Genomic DNA, 26,386 nt, shown 5'->3' on the forward strand with positions numbered 1-26,386 from the left:
TAGGAGATGAAGCTTTCAAAATGTAGGGGATGAAGTTGAACAATATCAACCTCCAGTTAATTACCTCCAATCCAAGTCTCTGCTCATGGAAACAGGCATAAGATGCAACTATGGTACACAGTAGTGTGAGACTTCAGGTAAAAGTGGAGGATGCTATTACAGTCCTGATCATGTACATGGAGCAGTGGTTGCATTTCATCTATTATTTTAGAGACTCTCTTTTGAGTACTTAATGTAGTAAGATGCATTATCCCTGGATTTGGTCCATTACTTTTCTTTGCATAGTACGAGAAGAGTACAGCATACCTTGGAGGAACAAAGGAGACTTCTTATGCTGAGCTTTCCTTGCTCCAGACCACCTTAATTACATTAAACAGTTGCTGGTTAACTAAATCCCTTGGAAGTACACCACTAATTGTTCAGCCATCACACCTTGAGGGCAAACAATGTAACTCCTCAGTCACCTGCTCTCTGATTTGATCATTCTCAGTTCAGCTTTTGACTATTCAACAAGATCCTGAAAAATAAGTAATGAAACCTGCATGTGAATTAGAATCCTTCAATTCCAAAAGTAAAAATCCAAGGTATTGTGTCCATTTGAATAATTAAAAATTTTTAACACGAAGTTTCCTAGATATGATTAGGTGAGAGCGCCGCTTCTCTACTTAGTTGGGATGCTATTGCATTCCATCACTGACCTCCTTTCTAGGCCACAAATATTTCAGGACAGTGACAATAGGTAACATTTATTGAGCAATTATGGTGTACCAGTTACCTTACCTAGACCAGGGTTTCTCAATCTTGGCATTACTGAAATTTGGATCAGATAATTCTGGTGTGGGCCTTTAGGATGGTCTTTGTGACCTTTGTTAGGCAAAGATTTTTTTAACTACAATACCAAAACCATATTTCATACAAAAAAAATTGATAAATCAGACTTCATCAAAACTAAAACCTTCTGTTCTACAAAAGACACTGTGAAAAGAATAAAAATCCAAGTTACAGACCAGAAGCAAATAACTGCAAATCACATATCTGATAAAAGACTTGTATCTAGAAGATAGAAAGAACTCTAAAAACTCAAAAGCAAAAACAAAACAAAACAATTAAATCAAATTTAAATGAATAAAGGGCCTGAACATTTTTTTCAAAGAGGACATACAAACAGCCAAACGGTACATGAAAGGGTGCTCAAATCACTAATCATCAGGGAAATGCAAATCAAATCCACAATCAGATATCACCTCACATCTGTTAGCACGCTGCTGCTGCTAAGTCGCTTCAGTCGTGTCCGACTCTGTGCGACCCCATAGACGGTAGCCCACCAGGCTCCCCCATCCCTGGGATTCTCCAGGCAAGAACACTGGAGTGGGTTGCCATTTCCTTCTCCAATGCATGAAAGTGAGAAGTGAAAGTGAGGTCGCTCAGTCGTGTCTGACTCTTTGCGACCCCATGGACTGCAGCCCACCAGGCTCCTCCATCCATGGGATTCTCCAGGCAAGAGTACTGGAGTGGGGTGCCATTGCCTTCTCCGTCTGTTAGCATGGCTATTATCAAAAAAGACAAAATGTCAGTGCTTGTTCTCTATTTCCAGGAGCATCCCAGGTCTCTACCCAGCCCCACCACACACCCAAATGTCACATCAAAAATGTCTCCAGAAATTGCTAAATATTCTCTGGTAGACAAAACTCCCTCCAGTTGAGATCTACCACCTTAGATATATCAACTTAATTATTAATTCTCTAAACAACTCCAAGAGAGAAGTTGTAGGTGTACCTCACTGTAGGTGAGGCACAGAGAGATTCAATAATCAGCCTAATGTCACATAGCTCCTAGAGATATAGCTGGTATCTGATTCCAGAGCCCCAAGTCTTAATTGCTGCCCTAGAGACTTGACACCTTTTTGACTTTTTAGGCCTTAATGAAAAGAGGCCTGCTGGATCAGGATCTCTTCCAGAATTACTGAAAAAGAACTGCTTCGGCAATGAAGACAAATTTAGGGATTTAAACTGGAAAGTAATAAGGGGAGTAAGGTTTCCCCCTAACCATATATATCTGAGTCACAATAATGGAAAGAAGACATTTTTTAAATGGGGGATAACCACTGTATAAACAATCTGAAATCCCACAGCTTGGTAACTTCATTTTTCTACTTCCTAAATCATTTTTAGATTTAGGTAGAATAAATGCTGAGAATAATTTAAGCACGTTCCCTCTTAAGTATCTGGCCCACTAGCCAGCATAATTCTCATCATTAGATTCTCCCCTTTAATTGGAGATTTATACCTTCCAATTAGAAAATTCATATGCAGATGACCCTTGTTAAAATGCTAATATCCATATTAAGCTCTGTTAGTCTTTGTTTAAATAAATTAATCAAATTAGTGAGTCATTTAGCAAGCCATTAGGAAGTAAATTACAAAACATAAAAGTTCTGATGGCCCAGTCAGAGGCAGGGAAAATCTGGTTACAAGGTGTTCTGCAGGGAAGCCACACACAGGGCTGGTAGCAGTGTCGGGCAGTGCAAGATGAGCAAGGTGCTGGGCAGGGGACAGGTGGCCTGCAGTAAGGAGGCACAGAGAGTCACATATAGGAACCCTTGCCTCCTTTTTGTCTTCCCCAGCCCCCTATTTGACAAACTCTTTCCCCCCTCAAATTCCAGAGTTTTTCCCTCAAAATGCTCACTGATCCCAGGCTATCCAAGAAGGCTGCACAGTAGACTTGCCACTTGATGGCAAATTATAAAGGGGGTGAAAATTCCCTCAAGTGGCATTGCTCTTCCTTGAATCAGCTACTCAAACTGCCTTCTACTTGAATGATGCACAGATTTCTAAGTGCATTTGCAATGAATTTGCAATGCACATGGTTTTTTCCTGGCCCTGGCTTCTCCAAATATCTTGTAGAACACAAAATTTCACCATCTTCTGTGGGACAAGAGACAGAGGGCAAGGGTGCTCCTTGCTATCTTTTATCTTATGTAGGGAGACGAAGAATAATTTCATTCCTTCCCCCCACTCAGTACCTATAAATAAACACAAGTAAACAATTCCTTGTTTTCTTTGATCCAGAAAGTGTCAGTCACTACATTAATAGGCTTCCTATTGCTATTTGGAGGTGACTATCGTGAAAATTTTTTTTCCAAAAAAAGAAGGAAAGTATAAAATGCAACTGAAATTTAAACTAGGCTCTGTAATTAAGCACTTTAAATCTGTTCAAAATAATTTTCAAGCATTTAAGTGCTAACAGAAAACTTCAAAAGTAGGTATGAAAATCAGACCCCAGGTTCATAATTAATGTAACAGGAAAACTTCTATTGTGGAACTATTAAAGGTCAGTGATTAAAAAAAGGAAAGAAAATCATTATGCAGATTAAAAAGCTATGTTGAGTAGTTTATTGCCAGAGTGACTAGATAAATCTCACCTAAGTATACTGCAGTTATCAAGGAGGCTTAGAGGTGGAAAGCTGCCCTATCTGATCAAACTACCTTGCTTTTTGAGAAAATCAGAGTGAAAGACAGACACATATAAACTTGGATCTTAAAATAACAAAAAACTTCTACTTATTATATTTTGCAACTATGATCTTTTAAAGTGGTGGCCTTAGGAAAATCTGCTTTGGCAAGCAACTGCAGAGGCTCCTGTGGAGAGGAAGTGAAAAGACTGGGCTTATATACAAGGGCTGCTGGCACGTTCAAAGCGCAGGGGATAGTTCACAGAGCAAAATGCAGTCCTAAGTAAATGGGTTTCAGGCAATTTCAGTGTTAAGATAACATCATTAAGAATAGAACAGATTGTGCTCAGACCCTGCTGTTTATAATTAACACGTTCTTTCCAAATACTCCAGGGTCCCTGGTAAATAGTCTTCTGCTCACATTCACCCAGACCAATCAGAGTATTTTCATCAGATTCCATGCTGGGCCAGCACCTGTCTGGACAAATCCAATGGAGCCAAAGAACTCCTCTCCCAGGCCAGCTGAGTAGTTGGATGAACACAGTTTGGCTTAGTCATTGTCACAGTGTCCATATGGCTTTGAAGCTTGTTTTCACAAGAAATCATACAAGTATTTTATTATGTCAAAGTTCACCGTCCTATAAACAAAAACAGATAGTATGTTAGCATCCTCACCCCCTAGACTGCTCAGCTTTGTATGTATGATTCTGAGAAGCACATGCCAAATAATTCACAACTAATGCTAAACAACCCTATGATACTGTCAAAAGCATCATGACAAAATTAACATTGTTTTTTAATGTCACTAGGAACAGAGTTTCTTTAAAAAGTTTCCCTCCCATGCATAAAGTTTGCTTTTCTAACAAAAGTAAATGAAGTCAGAACTATCCAATATTCATATATTTCAATTATAGCACAGAAAGTTTGGATTTCATTTGAAAGCTATTTGTTTTTTGTCTAATAACCAGAATAAAGCAATTACAGATGCAGCAGTATTTAAATCTCCTTTGCTTTTGAACATTGTTTATCTTCCCAAACACCTGTTTTATCATTACATAATGCACAGCTCATCTGTCCTCGTTTGTAGTTTTCATTCTTTTCAGTCTTTTACACTGGCTGACCTGTGTGTGTATTGTAACTAAATCTGTATGATCCAAGAATACGATACAACAAACAGACGATGTGAATGTATATTTTTGTACTCTGACGGCAGGCAGAATAAAATAGCAGAAGACAGAGACATATAATTATTTTCCTTTCTCTAAATTCATTCTTCACTATAGATATTCAGACTTGGAGGTTTATTATTTGAATGAATGGTCAAAATAATTAGATATAATGATCTAGCAATAAGTATAAAATTAAAGCCTTAAAGTATTCAATTCTGCAAAAATAATCATCCATATGAGAACAGCCTTTTAAAGATTCACTAATTTGCATGCTCTTATTTATTATACCATCATTAATTGATGTTTTTGTCTATCATTTTGTAATACACTTTCTAAAAAAGTTTCTAAGCAAATGACTGACACATCAAATTTTTTTAAAAATCAGGAATAGGGAACTATAGACACTACTTATGCAAAAACATTTAAAAATAGCTCAAATGAGATGCTATGGCTTTGTGGCACCTAATGATGGAATGAAGAGTACTTTAATTGTTTCACTACAAGAGTGCCTCTCTGAAGAACACCAAAACTTTCCAAATTGCATAAAAACACTGCCAAAACAATCCTGTTATCACTGGGGGTACTAAAACAACTAAAAATACTTACTAAAAAAAAAAGGAAAAAAGAAACCAACTTATCTTAGGCATAATGTCACAAAAGGTATGGTTACTATATCATAAAGCTACTTATTTTTATGTGCTTTCCTTTCATTCGACTATGTGTTAGTGGTGTTATTCGCTCAGTCGTATCCAACTCTTTGCGACCCTAGAGACTGTAGCCTGCCAGGCTCCCCTGTTCATGGAATTCTCCAGGCAAGAATACTGGAGTGTGTTGTCATTTTCTTCTCCAGGGCATCTGCCTGACCAAGGGACTGAACCTGGGTCAGTGCAGGCAGATTCTTTACTGTCTGAGCCACCAGGGAAGCCCATTACAGAACTCTCCAAATTTACTAGTAACAATGTACCACTAAAAATTACCTTTTGAAAAATCATGAGAAGATTTTTCATGATTGGTTGGAAACATCTTTTTTAGGGGGTCTTAGAAGACAAAAGACACAGTAGGCTATTTTTAATCACAGGCAAAAAGGACAGATGGATTCGTACATCTCTCCAGGCACACTTCCCTACAATGACTTTGGGTCCTAAGGTTATAAACCTAAAGTGACAAAGTAAATTGAACTTAATTTTAAGTTTTATTGTCTTTTGGATTTATTATTTTTTCCCCACTGAATAGAAAAGAAAAGTTTAAAGAAGCTATGATTAAAACAAAGTTGCAATACTATAGGACTAGAAGGCATTACTTGATAAGACTATTACAAAGCCATACAAAATGATCCATATGAAGCCATAACTACAATAGTACGAGAGGTAAGGAGAACAGAGAACTGCAACTATGCTGTGATAGGTAAAGAGAAATGTTTGTGTAACAGACTAGTACTAGAATTAAAACAAATGAAAATACTGTGATTTGTTTGTGGCAGAACTCCATCTTACCTAATAATCCATTTGTTTAACACTGCAGCACAGTTTGTGCAATAAATTTTTCTTTATAGAACGACTGGACTGACTTAAAAACACTAAACATTTGTAAAAGGTTCATGACATCCTATTTCTCTGCTTTGCCACTGGGAAGTACTCAAGCAAACTGAATCATACAGTTAAAGCTTTTGGACTTAAAAAAAAAAAAAAAAACTAAATTAATTGGGAATTGAATATGTAAGATCATCCCTCTAAGAAACATTTACTCCCAAGATGATAATTACTTTTTCCTATCATCCCTCCATCCTCCAATATAAACAGGTAACTTACCAACTGATTCCCACATGTATCATTTTAAGACAGCAGAATTTTATAAAGTAACTGCAAGGGCAACATTAAAACTGGGCACACATTCCAAAGATAGTTTTTAAATACTATAGAAGATTCTCTCACTGAACACAAATGAATTATTTTCTAAAGTAATATCTAGAAAGAAAAAGGATAAACAAAAATAGTGTTTGTGGCATTCTGCCTAGGAGTAATTCTTAAATCAGAATTTAGACTACTTATAAGTTAATTATGTGGCATATATATCTAAGGATTTTGATTATCTAAGGAAAGAGATGGGAATACCAGACCACCTGACCTGCCTCTTGAGAAACCTATATGCAGGCCAGAAAGCAACAATTAGAACTGGACATGGAACAACAGACTGGTTCCAAATATGAAAAGGAGTACATCAAGGCTGTATATTGTCACCCTGCTTATTTAACTTCTATGCAGAGTACATCATGAGAAACGCTGGGCTGGAAGAAGCACAAGCTGGAATCAAGATTGCCAGCAGAAATATCAATAACATCAGATATGCAGATGACACCACCTTTATGGCAGAAAGTGAAGAGGAACTCAAAAGCCTCTTGATGAAAGTGAAAGAGTAGAGTGAAAAAGTTGGCTTAAAGCTCAACATTCAGAAAACTAAGATCATGGAATCTGGTCCCATCACTTCATGGGAAATAGATGGGGAAACAGTGGAAACAGTGTCCGACTTTATTTTTCTGGGCTCCAAAATCACTGCAGATGGTGACTGCAGCCATGAAATTAAAAGACGCTTACTCCTTGGAAGGAAAGTTATGACCAACCTAGAAAGCAAATTGAAAAACAGAGACATTACTTTGCCAACAAAGGTTCGTCTAGTCAAGGCTATGGTTTTTCCAGTGGTCATGTATGGATGTGAGAGTTGGACTGTGAAGAAAGCTGAATGCCGAAGAATTGATGCTTTTAACTGTGGTGCTGGAGAAGACTCTTGAGAGTCCCTTGGACTGCAAGGAGATCCAACCAGACCATCCTAAAGGAGATCAGTCCCGGGTGTTCTTTGGAAGGACTGATGCTAAAGCTGAAACTCCAGTACTTTGGCCACTTCATGCGAAGAGCTGACTCACTGGAAAAGACTTTGATGCTGGGTGGGGTTGGGGGCAGGAGGAGAAGGGGACGACAGAGGATGAGATGGCTGGCTGGCATCACTGACTCGATGGATGTGAATTTGAATGAACTCCGGGAGTTGGTGATGGACAGCGAGGCCTGGCGTGCTGCAATTCATGGGGTCGCAAAGAGTCGGACAAGACTGAGCGACTGAACTGAACTGAAGGATAATTTTGCCTTTATCCTTTTATTTCACGTTGTTGATGCTTTCACCGCACTGACATACAAAAATTTTTCTCTTGGGGTATTATTTTATTTCCTTTTACTTATGTAGGCAGTTTGAATTTTTCTTTCTTAGTTTGGTTTTTCAGAGAATTTGCAATCACACAACTTTAAGTTACAATATTAAGTTATTTTGCAGTGTCTTCCTAGTGTGGAGGGAAAGAAATCAGAAACTTCAACTACTGTTAACATTAAGCACAATTCAAGTACAATGCTTATTAAGCATGTTTTCATCTGTGTTCTTCCATACTCTACCTCCACATTCTGTGCTCCTTTCTAGAACCAGTCTCCTACTGCTTCTGTGTCCAAATCTTTCACAGTTCCTTGGTCAAGAAGATCCTTTATGTCCTCTACCTCTTCCTTGAATGGTTTTCTTTTCTCAACCAAGCTTAACTGAAAGTTAGCTCCCACTGAGGGATCGAGTCTCATCTTTAGCTCTTTCCAATGAGGTTAGACTGACTCTACTATAGTCCAGGCAGTTCTGTCATGTGAGGCTGCTGTCCTTGTGCAAAAGGCTCTGCTCCTGTGAGACTCAAACCATTCCACTAACACCCTTTAACCCCCTGTCACCACCTCTTAGTGAATAATGCAGCATCCAGTTGAGTTTCCTCTCTATTCCAAGATTTGCCTCAGCTTTAGTGTCTTCATTGCACTTGTCCCTTTTACCTCAAATGACCTTTTCTACTCTCATGATCACACTCAGAAATGTTCTACTTCTAAAAAACATAAATTCAGACATTCCACCCTGATCCCAATCTCCTTTAAGTGACCTGGAACACCTGGAAACAATCAGTGTACAAACCTCTCTTTGCCGTTTCCTCATCTACAAATAATTACTATTAAGTGCCAGGCACTGAACTGTTAGCCCTCCACATGCTTTACTTCCTTTCTTCCCTTCTTAGCTTAGACTCCATGGTTTGTCACCTCAAGCATTCCTTTGCTAGCATCCACTCAATTCACCTGGCAAAACCCCAATCCTATGTGATTTCAATTACACCCTTTTGCTGTCCCAGTACCCAGCACATGGAATGCTGTTGGAGAAGATCACAAGTTTCACAGATTGGTGCCACTGTAAATTCAAGGTCGGGAACCTCAACTGGGCCCTCAACACTCTCAGCAAGTTGCTCTCCTTGCTAGCACTTTCCTCCATTCTCCGTGGCAGCTATTTCAATTATCCATATTTGTCTCAAACTGTTGTACTTCTGTCCTTAAGTCTCTTGCCTCTACCCTTACACATAAAATAGAAGGCCTCAGGTCAGAGCTCCTTCAACTTCTTGCCAACAGATCTCTAAATGCAGTTCCATCTGAAACCACCTTTTCCTCATGTATAATGAAAAAGGAGTCCCCTCTCTCATTTAGGGCTATTTCTTTAACTCAAGTTTCTAAATCCCATGTTATATATATCTTTTCAAGGACTTTAAATTAGTCACCTCTCTTTTGTATCATTAACTCTTCTTCCCTACAAGTTGTTTCCTATCAGCATTTAAATATGCTCATATCTTAAATAATAAGCTACTCATGCCCCCACAAGCTGTTTAGTAGGTAACAATCCTCTATTCCTCTTTATAGCAAAAATAGTCTAGAAAATAGGTACATGAGGATACAGATCTGTTATACATCTTGCTACATCCCCAAAGCCTAGTATAGTGATTATAATGAACATCACAATAAATCTTAAGTGAATAAAAAGCATTCTTTGCATGTGCGGCATCAACTTACTCACAAATACCACTTAATGCACTATATCCTAACTTGTAACCCTACTGTATCCCTGAAAGTGTTCTTGTTAAAGTCACAAATGACAGCTTTACCATTAGATAGACTCTGCCTGATTTCTTGGCAGTAACCAACAATTTGACCATTATTGCCTTGCCTTAGGTTTTTCTACCTTTCTTGGATATACAACTTTTTGTATTAATGTTTTAACCACTTACGTTTGTATCATGAGTATTTTCCTGTGTTTTTATCCTTTAAAATAACAATTTTAAGTAACCTCACAATTTTTAAAATTATTTATTTTTAATTGGAGAATAATTGCTTTACAATATTATGTTGGTTTCTGCCATATATCATTATGAATCAGCTATAAGTATACACATGTCCCCTTCCTCTTGAACTTCTCTTCCACCTCCCACTACATCCCACCCTTCCTAGTTGTCACAGAGCATTGGACTTGAACTCCCTGTGTCATACAGGAAATTTCCACCAGCTATCTAATTTTACACATGATAATGCATATGTTTCAGTGCTACTCTCAATTCTTCCCACCCTCTGAGAAGGTTTGAGTAAGTTAGTGATTGACACAGTCTCTGCTTTGCTCTTCATGGGCTTATACTGTAGGAAGAAAAATGAGTTCTAATTATTGAATGAATTATTTAAATAAAATAATGGTAAGTCTCAGAAGATAAGGGGACCTGGATAAACTAACTGTGAATAGTGCGTGGGAGTAGGGTGGAGGGCGTGGACGATGGGAGGTCATAGTATGCTTGAGGATAGCTTCTTCAAGAAATATGCATTTAAACTGAAATCTAAAGGTTATGTAGCAGTTAGCTGGATAGAGGAGGATTTGGAAAGTGTTGCATATGCAACGAATGGTGAATGTGAAGAACTGAAAAAAAAAAAAAAAAAAGTGGTCAAAGTATAAATATCTAACGGAGAAGATGTGTGTGATAGGTATGGCTGGGCACAAAGGCTGAGGCCAGGCCAAGTCACTGGGGCCTTGAAAGTTATTTTAAACATTTTGGTTTTTTATCCTAAGAGTTACAGGAAATTATTGAAGACTTTTAAGTAGAAGGGTGACATTAAGTTTTTACTAGATCACTCTGGTAATAGTGTGGACAAATTATAAGAGAATAAGAGTAGACAGAAAACCAACTAGAAGGTTACCAGAGAAGAGATAACAGTGGCTTGGTCTAGAACATTAATGGTATAAAGGATAAAAGTGAATGAATTGAGAACATAGGAGGAACCTGACAGGCTCAAAAAGACTAATGCTTGGATACTGGGAGTAGGGGGATGACAAATGTCACTAGTGACTACCAGGTTTTAGGCCTGTGCAACATGACAGACTGCAAGTGAGAATCAATGAACCAGGGAACACTGAAAGAAAGCGGCATCATTCCTTTTTTGTTGGCAAGCAGAAGAGGGGGGAATTCCTGAGTTCAGTTTTGGAAATATATTGATACAGGCAGGAAATATCCAAAAGTCAAGAATACTAGAAAAAAGGTCTGGCCTCTAAAAAATTGGGGAGTATGATTAGTACATAGTTATTGAAGTCAGGAGTAAAGTAAAAATAGTCTAGGAAAAAAAAATATGAAAAGAGCCAAGCCTCAAGGAACAACTAAATGTAATAAAGGCCAGTGAATAGGATAAGCTGACAAATGAGCTTGAGAAGAAACAGCCAAGGAATAAAGATGAAAATCACAAGATTAGAATCATGCACTCTAGGAGAAGAGTTTTAAAAGAGAGAGAGTGGTCAATCCTGTTGGGTGCCACTGAGAATACATAGTCTGAGGGCTGGGACAGATGCTGGAAAAAGGGAGGAGATGGAATTCAGAACAGAAGTGGAAGAGCCCATCTGACATAGGAGAAGGAATCCCAATCTACTGATAAAGGAAAGACAGAAGATGGGCACATATGTAGGTAGTGAAAGGAGTTCTCAACTCAGTTTCAATTTTGTTCTCTGAAGCAGTAACTGCTGAACAAAGTGAACACAGATGTTAGGACTTGTGGTTTGAATACAGTCAAGAATCAGAATCTAGATTGAAAAGAAACCTGTAAACCACATATTCTACTTTTCAATACATGTAGTGGAATGGCTGGGAGGCTGGTAGAAGATAATCAATTGGAAAAAGAGGGAACTAGAGCCAGATTTTAAGAGTCTCAAAGAAATTCAAATTTTTCCAAGAAATTGGGGAGAAAATAACTATCTAGAAGTGGCAACAAAAAGAAAGGATAGCACTTAAAAAGCATCCAATCCTGAGGGATAGGAGTTTGAAAAAGTAAGAAGCTACTACTAGAGAAAACTGGCAGGCTTCCCAGGTAGCTCAGTGGTAAAGAATTCATCTGCTAATGAAGGAGACACAGATTCAATCCCTGGGTCGGGAAGATCCCCTGGAGAAGGAAATGGCAACCCAGTATTCTTGCCTGGAAAATTCCATGGAGAGAAGAGCCTGGTAGGTTATATAGTCCATGGTGTTGCAAAGAGTTGGACAGGACTTGGCAACTAACGCAAACACACATACACTACAGTATATACAAGTTGTCTGTAGTCAGCTGCCCATTAAATCCTACCTTGCTACTATAGGACCACTATTCCAGTCTGTCTCAGACTCTCAGAATCTTGATTTTTGCCATATAACATGTTAACTAATTCTCTGAATTTTTTCATTTGTAAATCTGATGAGAGTGTTCATTCTACAGTGAAACAGTCATTCTTGGCACTTAAATGATCTTCTCTTACTTAAATGACTAATGACATTACATTAGGAAGAAGATTAATTTTTATATTTAGTATATCATTTACATAATTCAAGACATTTTACATTAGTGATTAGTCTATGCTTACCTAGCAATAGCTCTGATGAAGTCTAGAGACACTGTGCATTTGTATTTTGGTTCATCAAGCTGATCGTCATGGCCAACCAGGGTTAGCAGCTGAAGGGTCACTAAAGAGGTAATCTAAAAATAAGAAAAGTATTTTTATGAGAAAATGGTTTAACCAGATTGCATGATGTCCTTGTTTCTGAAACATTTTATAGTTACTTTGATAACAATATATAACAGAATTCACAAGAGGATCTGCAAATATGACTACTTTGAAATTTGTATACACAAATTTGTACATATGCTTAACGTCCTAGTTAATCAAACTAATGATCAACCTTTAAGGACTCCACTAGAGATAAATTTATTTCAACTAATGACACACATATGACTGCTAACCTTTAAAAACTATAAACAAAGGACATTCCTTCTCTCCATAAAAATTTTATGAACTTTCTATCCAAATACCTCAGAATATCAAATCTGCACTCCCTTGAGAATCAAGCAGTTAAAATGTGAAAGTGGGCCTTTTTCAGAGTTGAGTAGCTTGTTAGATAAGAAATCCATCCTTCAGATCTAGACTTAGTCTTGCTTTTAAACTGATCCTCAATTAGACAGTCAGGAAAAGAGCAGGGAGATTAACAATGGCAAAAGTGCATTTTGACAAGTCAAAAATCAAAATCCAAAATAATTTCATGTGCATAACGCTGATAGAAGTATTAAGTGCTCCGAAATCCAAGAAACAAAGCTGACCCAAGAGCTGGAATTCTTTGAGTAGCCTATTTTCTTTTCCCAATTTTTTTTTTTTCCCCTCATCTCCTGAAGGCCAACAGAAAAAGAAGCCAACAATGGCAAGAAAGAAGATCAGGAGACTTGATGATCTGTAACTGTTGATGGCAGTATCTTTAATACTTAATCATATGCCTTAGGAATAATAAAAAAAATGTTCACTTAATCTGTGATCAATACCTTGAGATGCAGTAAACATTCTGAATGATAAAAACAATAACGTAGTAGTGATTTGCTTGGTACCATGTACTCTATACACAGCATCTCATTTATGCCTCATGACCCTACAAAGTGGATGCTATTATACTCATTTTATAAATGATTCTTAGAGATGTTAAGTAACTTTCCTCAGACCCCAGAACTAGGTGGCTTAGTAAGAATTCAAACCTAGAGTTCATGCTCACTCTATTATACTACACAGACTCTACTATTGCAATTTAAAAGGGGGAACTGTTATGCAGTGTTCAGTCAGCTGTCAATATTAACAATTTTTAAAAACCAACAGATGGGTAGATACCACAGTATTTTATATATAGAAAAGACTATATTTAGCAAATACAAAGCATTTTTTCAATAAAAACTTAAAAGTTTTATATTTTCTTAACTTTAAACAGCTCTCACATAAACAATATGCAGAGGGATTTTTTTTATAGGCCAGTCTAACAACCTTTACCTTTTGGGTGAAATATATACTCTTTTTCCCTTCACTGCAATGATATTCTAAAATTTTATTTCTACCACTGTGTTAACTTTTCTATTTTTTCTATGTGTCTTTCTCATTCTTTTCTTGCCTTTCACTGAACTGAATTATACTATTTTTTCATTCTACTGGTTTACTCTACTATCCTGGAAATAGTTTTACACTTCAGTTTCCACTTTGATTTTTTTCTTTTGGCCCCAAGCTATTTTAGAATTCTTTAATTTCCAACTCATGAAGTTTCTCTAGCATTTCTGACTTTTAAGAGGGGAATATCACAGAAGCAGTCTGTATACTAGCAATTCTTTGAAATTTGGTTAAGAAAGCTGGATTCTCCAGAGGGAAACAAGAGTACACAGGGACATGAAAGCCACTGTGACAAAGAGTGAAACTAACCACAAGTGGTCACTCTTCCTATTCTGCCGGCCGGTTCCCTTCCCTCTTTGTTCCAAGAATGTCTTGAGCTGATGGCAACTGAGTACAAACCATGCCCACAAATGGGATCACCTATGACAGGCCAGCAAGGTGGAGTGAGACAACAGTTTTTCTCTCTTACTTATATACAAGCACTTATATCATAATAGTATCTTCCATTTTTGTCTCTTGGACTGCAAAGCCTAAAATATTTACTATGTAGCCCTCTTACTGGAAAAAGTTTGTCAAACTCTTGCACTGAAAAATTGCTAGATTCAGATAACTTAGCAATGTAGAAATCAAAATGTTCAGTGACTTATCCAAAGTGATAATGACTACATAATGGCAGAAACTTACTTGACTAGGATTTAGATCTCCTAACTACAATTCTAAAACTTATGAAAAGAGTGGCTAAAATGTGATCATAGCTGAGAGAGCTAAGTTCTAATAAGCTGTATTATAATCTTACCCAAATAAAGAATTTGTTAAAAGAATGAGGATGATCTGTGAAAAAGGGAGTGTTCAAGAGAACAGACACATCAGTATGTCTCCAGCAACAGGACTAAGGGCTCCCTGACCATTAAATCGGAAACCTGGTATGCGCTGTAAGTGTTTGCTCATTGTGGAGGTATAGTTATCCAGCTGTCATTCTATTAATGATTTTCTTAGTAGTATTTAACAGGTACATATGAGCAAAGTTTATGAACAGATAAAAAATGTTAAGTTAATCAACATTTTTATAAAAGAGCTCACATTTACCTAGTTTAAGAGTTAAATGAAACAAAAAAATTAAGTTGGTTGTTAAAAATGTATGAAATAGTATTGTGCCCATTAAATGAGGTCATCTATAAGGCAACTTAACACAGTGCCTGAAACACAGTATTCAATATGAGCTACTATTTATATTATTACTATTAGCACTTTTCAATCTCAAATTTAACAAATAGGTTTCTTTTCTAATAACCCATTAGTTTACTTAAAACTCACTGTATTTTATTTGAAAACTGTTTCATATATTTCCTATAGCTTTCTGAATTATATGCCATGCTTAACTTATTTAGAAAATAAAAGATAAAACCACCTAAGGTTAAAAACATCTATATGAGGGCTTCCCTGGTAGTCTACTGGTTAAGAATCCACTTTGCAATGAACAGGACACTGGTTCAATCTCTGGTCCAGGAAGATCCCACATGCCACAGTGCAGTTAAGCCTGTGAGCTGCAACTACTGAGCCCATGCACAGCAACTACTAAAGCCTGTGTGCCCTAGAGCCCAGGCTCCTCAACAAGAGAAGCCGCCACAATGAGAAGGCCACACACCGCAACTAGAGAGCAGCCCCACTTGCCACAACTACGGAAAGCTCCCTGGCAGCAACAAAGACCCAGTGCGGCCAAAAATAAATAAATACTAAAAAATATATCTGTATGAGATTTTATAAACATTCACAACAAACTATCAATTATGAGTGGAGAGAGGGAAGGTGGGGTGAGACAAGAGGAGGGAATGAAAAGGTAAAACCTACTAGGAATAAAATAAACTACAAGGATTATTGCACAGCATAAGAAATATAGCCTATTTTTTGTAATAACTTTAAATGGAGAACAATCTAAAAAAATATAAAATTGCCATGTTGTATACCTGAAACTAACATAACATTATGAATCAACTATATTTCAATTAAAAAAAATACTTCTGAACAGATCAAGAAACATAATGGGCCACATATATTAATCCCTTTGGAAAAAATGCTCAATGTGTCAGTTTCACCGGGAAATGAAGTGGATAAAAAAATGAATTGACAAAAAAACCGCATGAAAAATATAATTAAAAATTATATGGCATATCAGACCCAGATGTAGGGAAAATTAAGGAATACATTGGTAGTTATGAAAAAATGATACAGAATGCAAACTAAAGAGACTAAAAAAAATAGAAAAAACAAAATGAGAAAATCTAACATATTTCTAATCAAATTTCTGGAAGGAAAAGAGACAGAAAAAAGGGGCAGAAGATAATGATAATGGATGAAAAGATAATGGATGATGGATGAAAATTCATTCAAAAAGATGAAGAACACCATATCATAGAACTGAAGAGCTAAATAAATCCAACAGGGGAAATAAAAAGAAATCAATACCTAGATATGCCACAGTAAGTATAGAATATCAAAGATAAAAAGCTCTTAAAAGTAGCTAGAAAAGGAAAAACAGATTATCTTTACAGGACTAGCAATTGAACAGACAACTGTCTTAAAAACAACAATGAAAGACATAAAATAGTGGACCTATATTTTTAACATACTGAAGAAAGTAATTGTTAACTCAGAAATGTATGCCCCCAAAAACCAATCTCTTAAAACTGGGGATGAAATAAAAGGCACATTTCTAAACTAAAAACAACAGTGTGCTATCAAAATATTCCTACTCACTTAAAGAAATTCCTAAAATATACTTCCAGGTGAAAACAAAAGGAATACAAGTTGGAAGGTCTGAAATTTAAGAAGGAATGAAGAAACTGGTAAATATGATGGTAAATCACTAAATTTTGACTTTGGTAAGTATAAATGTTATAATATTTATAGCAACAACTAAGAGAACAGAGGTAAGGAAACCTGAATTATAAAAATCTAAAACAAAGAAAAAGAAACAAAAGGTAGGTAAGACAAATAGAATAAAACAAGATAAGATATAAACAAAATTACATTAGAAATTATATTAAAAGTTAACTAAATGTTGCAAATAAAAGTCAAAGATTAAGTGACTAAAAATAAATCCAACTATATGCTCTTTAGGAGAGATATAACAAAATAGAAGAATATGGGAAGGTTAACAGTCAGAGGACAGGATGAGATACACGAAGCAAACTAAAACAACGAAGGTATATTAACACAGACAAAAGAGAATTAAAAACAGATTTAAAGAAGGGCTCACTTAGTAATGACAAAATGCACTCACGAAGCTCCCACCTCTCTCACAAGATGAGTGTCACAAGACCCTTATTAGGAAGGGATGAGATGCAAAACAGGACGAGCAGTCAAGGAATAATGGTATCTTTTGGGGAAAGTGAGTACTGCTGAAAGTTAAGACAAACTCATTATCGTTTCCAGTTTAGAAACAGGTAGGAATAATAATGAGAAAGTAGGTCTGAAATTGTAATAAATGGGAGGCTATACAGAAGAGTTAATATTATCTCCTATGGCAAAATATATTCATTAACTTCGTTCTTTTCTATTTTTTTTTACAAGGGATTCATTTGCTAAAGTAGGTTAGTAATAGATATTTGAATCTCTTTTAAAATGTCTTTTAAACCCTTTAACATTTGAAATATTAATCTCCCTTTATTATTAAAATAGGCTTCTTTAGTACTTCTTTTTCCTTTAATACAGGAAACATACTCATATTTTACTCTCCCACTGGCATTTCCTTATATTATTTCTTATAACTTCTACTTTCTTGTGATTCAAATACTCTCACATATTTAATTCAACTCTAATCCAAATTATAGGCTAAATTTACTCTTCCATTTTTTCATAAACAAAAATCTGTCTCTAATCTAGTTAAGTTAGAATTTCAAGAATATTTTCAGGTTATCTCATTATTTCATTATTTTTACTGTATTCAGATCAGATCAGATCAGTCGCTCAGTCGTGTCCGACTCTTTGCGACCCCATGAATCGCAGCACGCCAGGCCTCCCTGTCCATCACCAACTCCCGGAGTTCACTCAGACTCACGTCCATCGAGTCAGTGATGCCATCCAGCCATCTCATCCTCTGTCGTCCTTCTTAAATTTCTGTTATTCTGATGGTGGACCTCCTAGATGGTCCACAGTCCTCTGATTCCAAAACCTTTCCTTCCTTCTTACCCTCTCACTGTCTTTTTGCTCCGCTTTCAGAAAGATGTCCTCAACTTATCTCTTTATCTTTTGATCCTTTATTTTTTTTTGCAACATTATGTACTTTGCATATAAGTTAAATAAGCAGGGTGACAATATACAGCCTTGACATACTCCTTTTCCTATTTGGAACCAGTCTGTTGTTCCATGCCCAGATCTAACTGTTGCTTCCTGACCTGCATACAAGTTTCTCAAGAGGCAGATCAGGTGGTCTGGTATTCCCATCACTTTCAGAATTTTCCACAGTTGATCGTGATCCACACAGTCAAAGGCTTTGGCATAGTCAAGAAAGCAGAAATAGATGTTTTTCTGGAACTCTCTTGCTTTTTCCATGATCCAGCGGATGTTGACAATTTGATCTCTGGTTCCTCTGCCTTTTCTAAAACCACCTTGAACATCAGGAAGTTCACGGTTCACATATTGCTGAAGCCTGGCTTGGAGAATTTTGAGCATTACTTTACTAGCGTGTGAGATGAGTGCAATTGTGCGGTAGTTTGAGCCTTCTTTGGCATTGCCTTTCTTTGGGATTGGAATGAAAACTGACCTTTTCCAGTCCTGTGGCCACTGCTGACTTTTCCAAATTTGCTGGCATATTGAGTGCAGCACTTTCACAGCATCATCTTTCAGGATTTGGAATAGCTCAACTGGAATTCCGTCACCTCCACTAGCTTTGTTCGTAGTGATGCTTTCTAAGGCCCACTTGACTTCACATTCCAGGATGTCTGGCTGTAGGCCAGTGATCACACCATCGTGATTATCTGGGTCATGAAGATCTTTTTTGTACAGTTCTTCTGTGTATTCTTGCCATCTCTTCTTAATATCTTCTGCTTCTATTAGGTCCATACCATTTCTGTCCTTTATCGAGCTCATCTTCACTGTATTAGTTACAGTTAATTATCAAAGGCAATTACACTGAAACAGATAGTCCCTTGAATCAGTTCTACCAAGATTCCATGGATACATTAATCACATAAATTGTACAAAGGATACAGTACTATTTTAAGATGTAGCAGTCAAAAGGTATTTCCAAAATATTAGTAAGATGATTGCTCAATTTGGCAGGGGAAGATGGATGGGGTCTGATTTAGCAGATGCTAATACACACAAAAATCTAAACTAAAATGAAACAAATTATAATGTGATTTCTCACATTAAAGAAAACTAATTTCAGAGTCTTTTAATTCTTTGAGTTACCATATGAACAGAAAAAACAAATACATAATTTAGGAGAACATTACATAAAGAAATGTACAAATACCAACAACTTAAAAGTACTTTGATAGTTTATGAAAATGATGCTAGAGTAAACTGAAAAAATTAAGTAGAAAGATTAACTTAAAAACTGATGCTAAAACTGAAGCTCCAATACTTTGGCCACCTGATGCAAAGAGCCAACTCATTAGAAAATACCCTGATGCTGGGAAAGTGTGAAGGCAGAAGGAGAAGGGGACAACAGAGGATGAGATGGTTGGATAGCTCACTGACTCAATGGACATGAGTTTGAGCAAGCTCTGGGAGATGGTGAAGGACAGGGAAGCCTGGTGTGCTGCAGTCCACGGGGTCGCAAAGAGTTGGACACGACTGAGCAACTGAACAACAACACAGGGTCAACATTTTGAATCTCAAACATATTAATTTATGCCTAGATGAAAAATTCTGGGAAAATATACAGAACTTGTGGAAAATTATTACTATACGTGTATAAGTACAAGAATACCCACCTTTCTCTCCATTATTGAATCCCTAATTTTATTTCCCACTGCATATCCATGAAACTCTTGAGGACTTGGTCTAGGTACTGTGCATTCAAAGATGGACAGGATCATGGAAAATACTGATTTACTTCCTTGCCCAACATTAAGTGCTCATGACAAAATGATAAGGTCCTCCTATCTGCAGGCTGGCATTAATGTCTAAATAATTTGCTATGATCAACAGGAATATGGCAAAAGCCTGTAGACTAGTAAGGGTACTCAGGACCAGACTCAGTTCTGTATGTGAGCATGTGCAATCATAAGACAGAAGTGGAATCGGTCTTTCCCATCTGCTGCAGCAGCCAAGGATTTAGGAACACAGAAAATAGACACACAAGAGTCATTACTGTTGTTAAGGCCCCCACTGAAGGAAATGTTTTAGTTGCAACAAATAAGAATAAATAGGAGTATTTTGTAGCCAATAAAATTGATCTTAGAAGGATTTAATCTTTGTTGGGGCAAAGCTCTCTAAATAATGGCAAAATATATTTTAATATTTTGAAATCCTTTTTAGCACTGTGTAATTTACAGAAAACTTCTCATCCAACTGAGCTTTAAATAAACCTAGAACATGTTTCATAAACAAATACTAACAGCAAGCCAAGCCAGAAGAAAACACATTTAAAAAAAAATACAGCAGGACTTCTGGTCCAGATAACATGGGTTAGATTCATATTTACAGTTCTTTCCAGCTAAGCACAACTATAAACCCTGGAAATAACCTTATCAAAGGACTCTGAAAGGCAGAAAGAGGAAGGCAGACTACTTCCAGGACTGGAGGAATAATGTAAAGACAGGATGTCTTATGGCTGCAGCAACTGCACAAGGTGATGTAGGCTCAGCATCTCCTGATCCCTAATCCAGAACAGAACAGAAAGCTACGCAGGTAGGCTTATTTCTCTCCTGGACTAAACAGGAGTCCAGGCCAAAGAAATGGTAACTCTAAGTTCTATATCTTGCAAAACTATCCCTCATGAATAAAGTAGAAATAAAGACATTCTCAAATGAGGTAAAACTAAAGAATCAGTCAGTAGCAGACTCATCTTTGAAACACTGCTAAATGGAGTTCTTTAAACAAAAAGGAAATAATAATAGAAGGAACCTTGAGCATGAAAAAGGAATAAAGAACAACAGAAAGGCAGAAATATGAATAAAGCAGACTATCTCATGAGTTTTCTAACTCATATTTGATTACAAACTGCTTATCATCTGATCCTCAAAACAATGATATTTAAAAAGCAGGAATTTAAAAGAACTTAGAAAGAAGTAAGGTTATCATATTTCATTGGAGGTAGTAAAACATTGATACCACTTATGAAATTAAACGTGCAATTACCATATTCACAGTAGTTGCATCTTTTGTACATGTTCACACAAAAACCTGTATATGAGCATTCATAGTAGTTTTACTTGTGACAGCCAAGAACTGGGAAGAACCCAGAGAGCCTTCAATGGGTGAAGAGTTAAACAAACTATGTATATCATATCATGGAATACAACTCAGCAGCAAAAAAAGAATGAACTATTGGTACATGCAACAATTTGGATGACTCTCAAAGGAATTTATGCCGAATGACAAAAAGCCAATCTCAAATGTTAAACACTGTATAAATTTGTTTATACAAATTTTTGAAACAACACAATTTTAGAAGGTGGAGGATTAGTGGTTGCCAGGGACTGGGGGAATAGGCAAGAGAAAGGTGAGTGTGGTTATAAAAGGAGGGGTCCTTGTGATTACAGAACTGGTATATTGTCTACGGAGCAAGATACACAAACCTACACATACAATAAAATTTCAAATAACCAATATGCACAGATATAGACAAAAATGAATAAATGCAAAAGTAGAAAATTTAATTAAGATCAGTAGATCACATCAATATCAATTTACTGGTTGTGAAACTGAGTAAAGGGCATACAGCAAGAAAGAGCCCTTATTTTTTCTTACAACTGAACATAAATCTATAGCAACTCAAAAATATTTTTATTTAAAAATTAACTACACTGAAAAAATACACAAAATATAGAGGGCTTTGAGAACTTATAAACTGCTAGAAGGCATTTTGTCTCAAAATAACAAGAACCTATGAAGCAGATATTTAAATCTACTCATAGAAATAAAAACATTTTTGACCTTTATTTACAGGGATTTAAAAAAAACTACTTGATAAAATACTTCTCAAAGTGGGCAAGTTTAACAATATTAATTATTTCCATATCAATATGCCACTGGATTGAGGTTATATGGGTTTTTAAGTTTATAGATTACAGATTTTCCTATTGAAAGTTTGATAATTAGTTGTGACTTGTGGTTCAGCCACAAGAATTTGTAGCTGTTGGTTTCATGCTGTGAGGCCATTAAGACATCACGAAGTTGCTCCAAACCTGTGGCTAATACAACTTATCACTTGCTTTAAAGCACAGGAGGATTATAGCAAAACTATTATGTAAATACCACCTTCAGTATTCTAAATTTTCCCAAATTCTACTTTTTATTTCTATTGTTTTAAATGGTGAAAATTTTGCTTTTGTTTGTTTGGGGTCTACAGAAAACAAATGTAGTTTAAACAATAAGTACTAAAGTGTTCCAATGTAAAAATTATTATGAAATAAAATTGAGCCAGCCCATCAGGACTGGAAATTCTGGGAGGTCAGTGCCTTGTTTCACACATGTGAAAACAGACATCATAAAAGGATGACTGGCATTATCAGCCCCTACTCAGTCACCTCAAACAAATTAATATGTTGGACATGTTTCAAATTACAAATGCAAAAGTCCTAATGAAAAAGAATGTAACATATATATCATGCAAGAGGTCTACTACAAAATATTTTAAGAGTTGTAACAACAAATTTTAAATTAAGTATGTAATCCTAAGAATAATTAACATATTAAAAGTGTTTAGCCAAAATAGTGCCTCACTTGGGGTATTGATGAATATTAGAAGGTAGTCTGTCAAGACTATGACTGTAGTAAAGACCCCAGTTCAGTACTTTTATCTTTTCTTCTACTGCTCTTCAAATTACACACTATGTAACTGGTATTCACTCTTCTCAGGATCTGGCAGAGGATATGGACAAAACTTGAGAGAAGAGAAATAAGAGGTATGGGAAACTACTTAGTATTAGTGATCATGGGTAATTAATGGAAGAGGGATTGAAACTTGCTATTAAGTCCAGGCTCTATAGACTAGATATAGACATTGACAGATCTGCATCTACAGACTACAGATAACAGGCAGTGTACTGCTGCTGCTGCTGCTGCTGCTGAGTCACTTCAGTCGTGTCCGACTCTGTGTGACCCCATAGACGGCAGCCCACCAGGCTCCCCCTCCCTGGGATTCTCCAGGCAAGAACACTGGAGTGGGTTGCCATTTCCTTCTCCAATGCATGAGAGTGAAAAGTGAAAGGGAAGTCGCTCAGTTGTGTCCGACTCCTAGTGACCCCATGGACTGCAGCCTATCAGGTTCCTCCGTCCATGGGATTTTCCAGGCAAGAGTGCTAGGCACTTTAATTCCTTTAGTCCTCACAAAAGCCCAGCCATGAGTTAGGTACTATAAATAAAGCTTATTTCCAGAACAGGAAACAACTTCAGAGAGGTTAATAAATATTCAAGGTCACTGAGCTAATAGCAGTAACAACTACACTGGATTTGAATACAATCTGAATTTTCAAAGCTTATATTCCTTACACTATCCCAAAGGGAGATGCAGAATATAGGGAAGACATCATTGTAATGAGACTAAGGAAAGCTTAACAGAAGGCAACAATAAGGAAAAGTGAGTAGAATGACAACTCTGAAAGCATTCCACCATGAAAGGGGAGTCTGCTGAAGGTTAGAAACTCGGCAGCAAAGCCACTGCAGATAAAACACAGGGAAAATGCAAATAAAATTGTAACAAAAAAGATAAAGAAGCATCTCAATACAGGCAAAAATCCTGCCCCAGGGATATAGGTAATAGCCTTAAGAATCAACAGTCAACAATCCTGTGAACAAAATTATCAAATATGAGAGGTCTGATGTCAAAGTAATATTTATATGCAATTTATTAACCTAATGATGTGTAATGGGCTTCCTAGGTGGCTCTGTAGTAAAGAATCTGCCTGCCTGCCAAGCAGAAGATGAGGGTTCGATCCCTGGGTCAGGAAGATCCGCTGGAGAAGGGAATGGCAACCCACTCCAGTATTCTTGCCAGGAGAATCCCATGGACAGAGGAGCCTGGAAGGCTGCAGTTCATGGGTTCACAAAAGAGCTGGACACAACTTAGTGACTAAATAACAACAACAAATGATGTGCAAACCTTTCATAAATGAAAAATAAACATATTACATATGAAATTATTTATTTTAAGGCCTAATTTTTAAAAGATAAATTAGAGTGGAGGAAAAAGCACAATTTCTGAAAATCTGAAATTATTAGACAACACTGAAAATGGTATCCCAAAGCAAAATTTCCTATAAAAAATTTCCTGTACATTTGTGGATTAAAGATAACTTATAAAAAAATAATGACTATAAATCATACAAAATATGTAATAGTTGAATAAAAGTTAGCATAAACATCAAGAATTTTTAATTGGTCTTTCCTGAAACACTTGGGAATCATTTTCAAGAAATATTGTAATAATTATTTGAGTAAATTTAAATTTCTGTGGGGAAATTATTACTCCCCTTCTTGGCTTCTATTCCCTACGAAGACATATTCCTTTGCCAATAATTTTCAGATTTTAGAGGGGTATACACTGTCCTCCAGAGCTGTTTTTGTTGTCTACTGTATCAAGCTCAAATTCAAATGAGTGAAACTGAATAAAAATTAGCCTAGAAAATGCATTTTTTTTTCTCCAAAGTGAGGATTTAGATTCTGGACTAGAAAATACAGAATAAAGTTTAAAAAGAAAGCTGTACAAAAAGTCAGTCTCTTTACCTCTAGTTTAAGGCATATTTTCACTGGTGTTTTTCCTTAAAATGTAAATTCTGGTTTTTAGTCATTGGCTTAAAAATAAATGAAACTAAATATCTGAAAATAAATATTCTTGCTATCAAAAAAACAGTATTTCCTTAGCCTTTATACACACATGCCCATATACACACATATACATATTATGTAGCATACTGACACTAATTAAAGTATTTTATTTTACTTTAGCTTAAAATAATGCATCTACCTAATTCAAAAGCCAAAGTTATTTTTCCTCCCTCCGACTAGCACCTATGTCATGACTGAGGCATTCATAGAGAAAAATAAAAATCTCCTTAAACATAAGATATTTTAAAATTTACATCTTTAATGGGGTTATACAATATTTGCTAAGTTAATCTTTGCTCTGTGTACTATTATGTTCTTTGTTCTCATCCATGTAGGAGATGAGCTGATTATTTATGTCTTAACAATAGGAGTTCATGTACCACAGGGAGGGTTTTTTCCCCTTAATCTGAGAGGCAGTCACTAACAAGCTTCAGCTGGAAGTGCTTGATGTTAAAACAGTGTGAACCTGTTCCTAGGCTAATAAACTATGTTCTTTCTGCCAACAAAAGGAAATCAATTTACAACTGTAATTAAATTTTAACATGCTCATTATTTTTATACTTTCATAGCTTGGTATATATGTTAATTGATTTGTGAAACATCCTATCCTGCTTGTTTTGGAGGAGCTTTACAATCTGAAACATTAAATTATTTAAATAAAAAATGTGATATATATCAGTGTATGAGGTCCATACAACCCAAAAAGAAACACATTTGATTTGATTTCAAGTAATGTGATAATTCATGAACATATGGCATATATCAAGAGTTCAACTGATAGTTTTTACAAATAAAAAGTAGAGGTGATGAGTGCTACAGTGGAAAGGAGGGAAATATTTTCAAAGCTAATTCAACTTAAAATCACTTTGAATTTGTATTTTTTTTTTTTTAGGCAGGGAGTGGATTGTTACTCTTCGAAAACACTCAAATAAAAAGTGCCATGAATGTTTATACTTAGAGGAACTAAAGACAGTGTCTCTAATCTTTAGTATCTAGGAAGGCCTTAACTTCATGCTTACAAGAATGGGAAGTCACTCTTTCAGTGAATGAATCCCACATTCAAGGCACTGTGCAAAAGACAGAAAAATAAAGACAAAGTTTATGCCCACAAAGAATTTAAGGTATTAGGGGAGACAATAATACAATGGCAATAAGACACTATGAGTGCTATGCTAGTGATATGTATAAATCCAATTACCTGACTTTAGAAAAGGTAATGCCTAATAAATAGGAAAGGAGGCAAAATGTGAATTCATTAAGAAATGGCATTGTGGGGGTGTGGACCATAAGCATCAAATAGAGCTCAACAGTGCTGGAGGACAGCACATGTAACAACACAACGAGAAAAATGGGTGTGCTTTCAGAAAGAAAGAGCTTACGGTGAATGGTGTACAAGATGAATAATGACAGTGGCTGAAAATACTGTCAGTCTGTGAAGGGCCTCACAAGAAATGTTATGGAATGTAGTCTT

The 26,386-nt window shown here is 36.3% G+C and overlaps 1 protein-coding gene across 2 annotated transcripts in view; it reads right to left on the reverse strand.

Annotated features, from left to right (window-relative positions):
* Positions 1 to 1,101: 1,101 nt before the first annotated feature.
* ORC5 (origin recognition complex subunit 5) overlaps positions 1,102 to 26,386 on the reverse strand; it is an 81,509-nt gene continuing 56,224 nt past the window's right edge. For both annotated transcript variants that reach the window (XM_055590187.1, XM_055590186.1), the window contains 2 exons: positions 12,367 to 12,479; positions 1,102 to 4,089 (listed from right to left, as the gene is read on the reverse strand). In XM_055590187.1, the coding sequence (XP_055446162.1) occupies positions 4,044 to 4,089; positions 12,367 to 12,479 (159 nt within the window). In that variant the 3' untranslated portion in view covers positions 1,102 to 4,043. The remainder of the gene's footprint in view (positions 4,090 to 12,366; positions 12,480 to 26,386) is intronic.

This window comes from Bubalus kerabau, chromosome 8, assembly GCF_029407905.1.
Source record: "Bubalus kerabau isolate K-KA32 ecotype Philippines breed swamp buffalo chromosome 8, PCC_UOA_SB_1v2, whole genome shotgun sequence".
Lineage (NCBI taxonomy): Eukaryota > Metazoa > Chordata > Mammalia > Artiodactyla > Bovidae > Bubalus > Bubalus kerabau.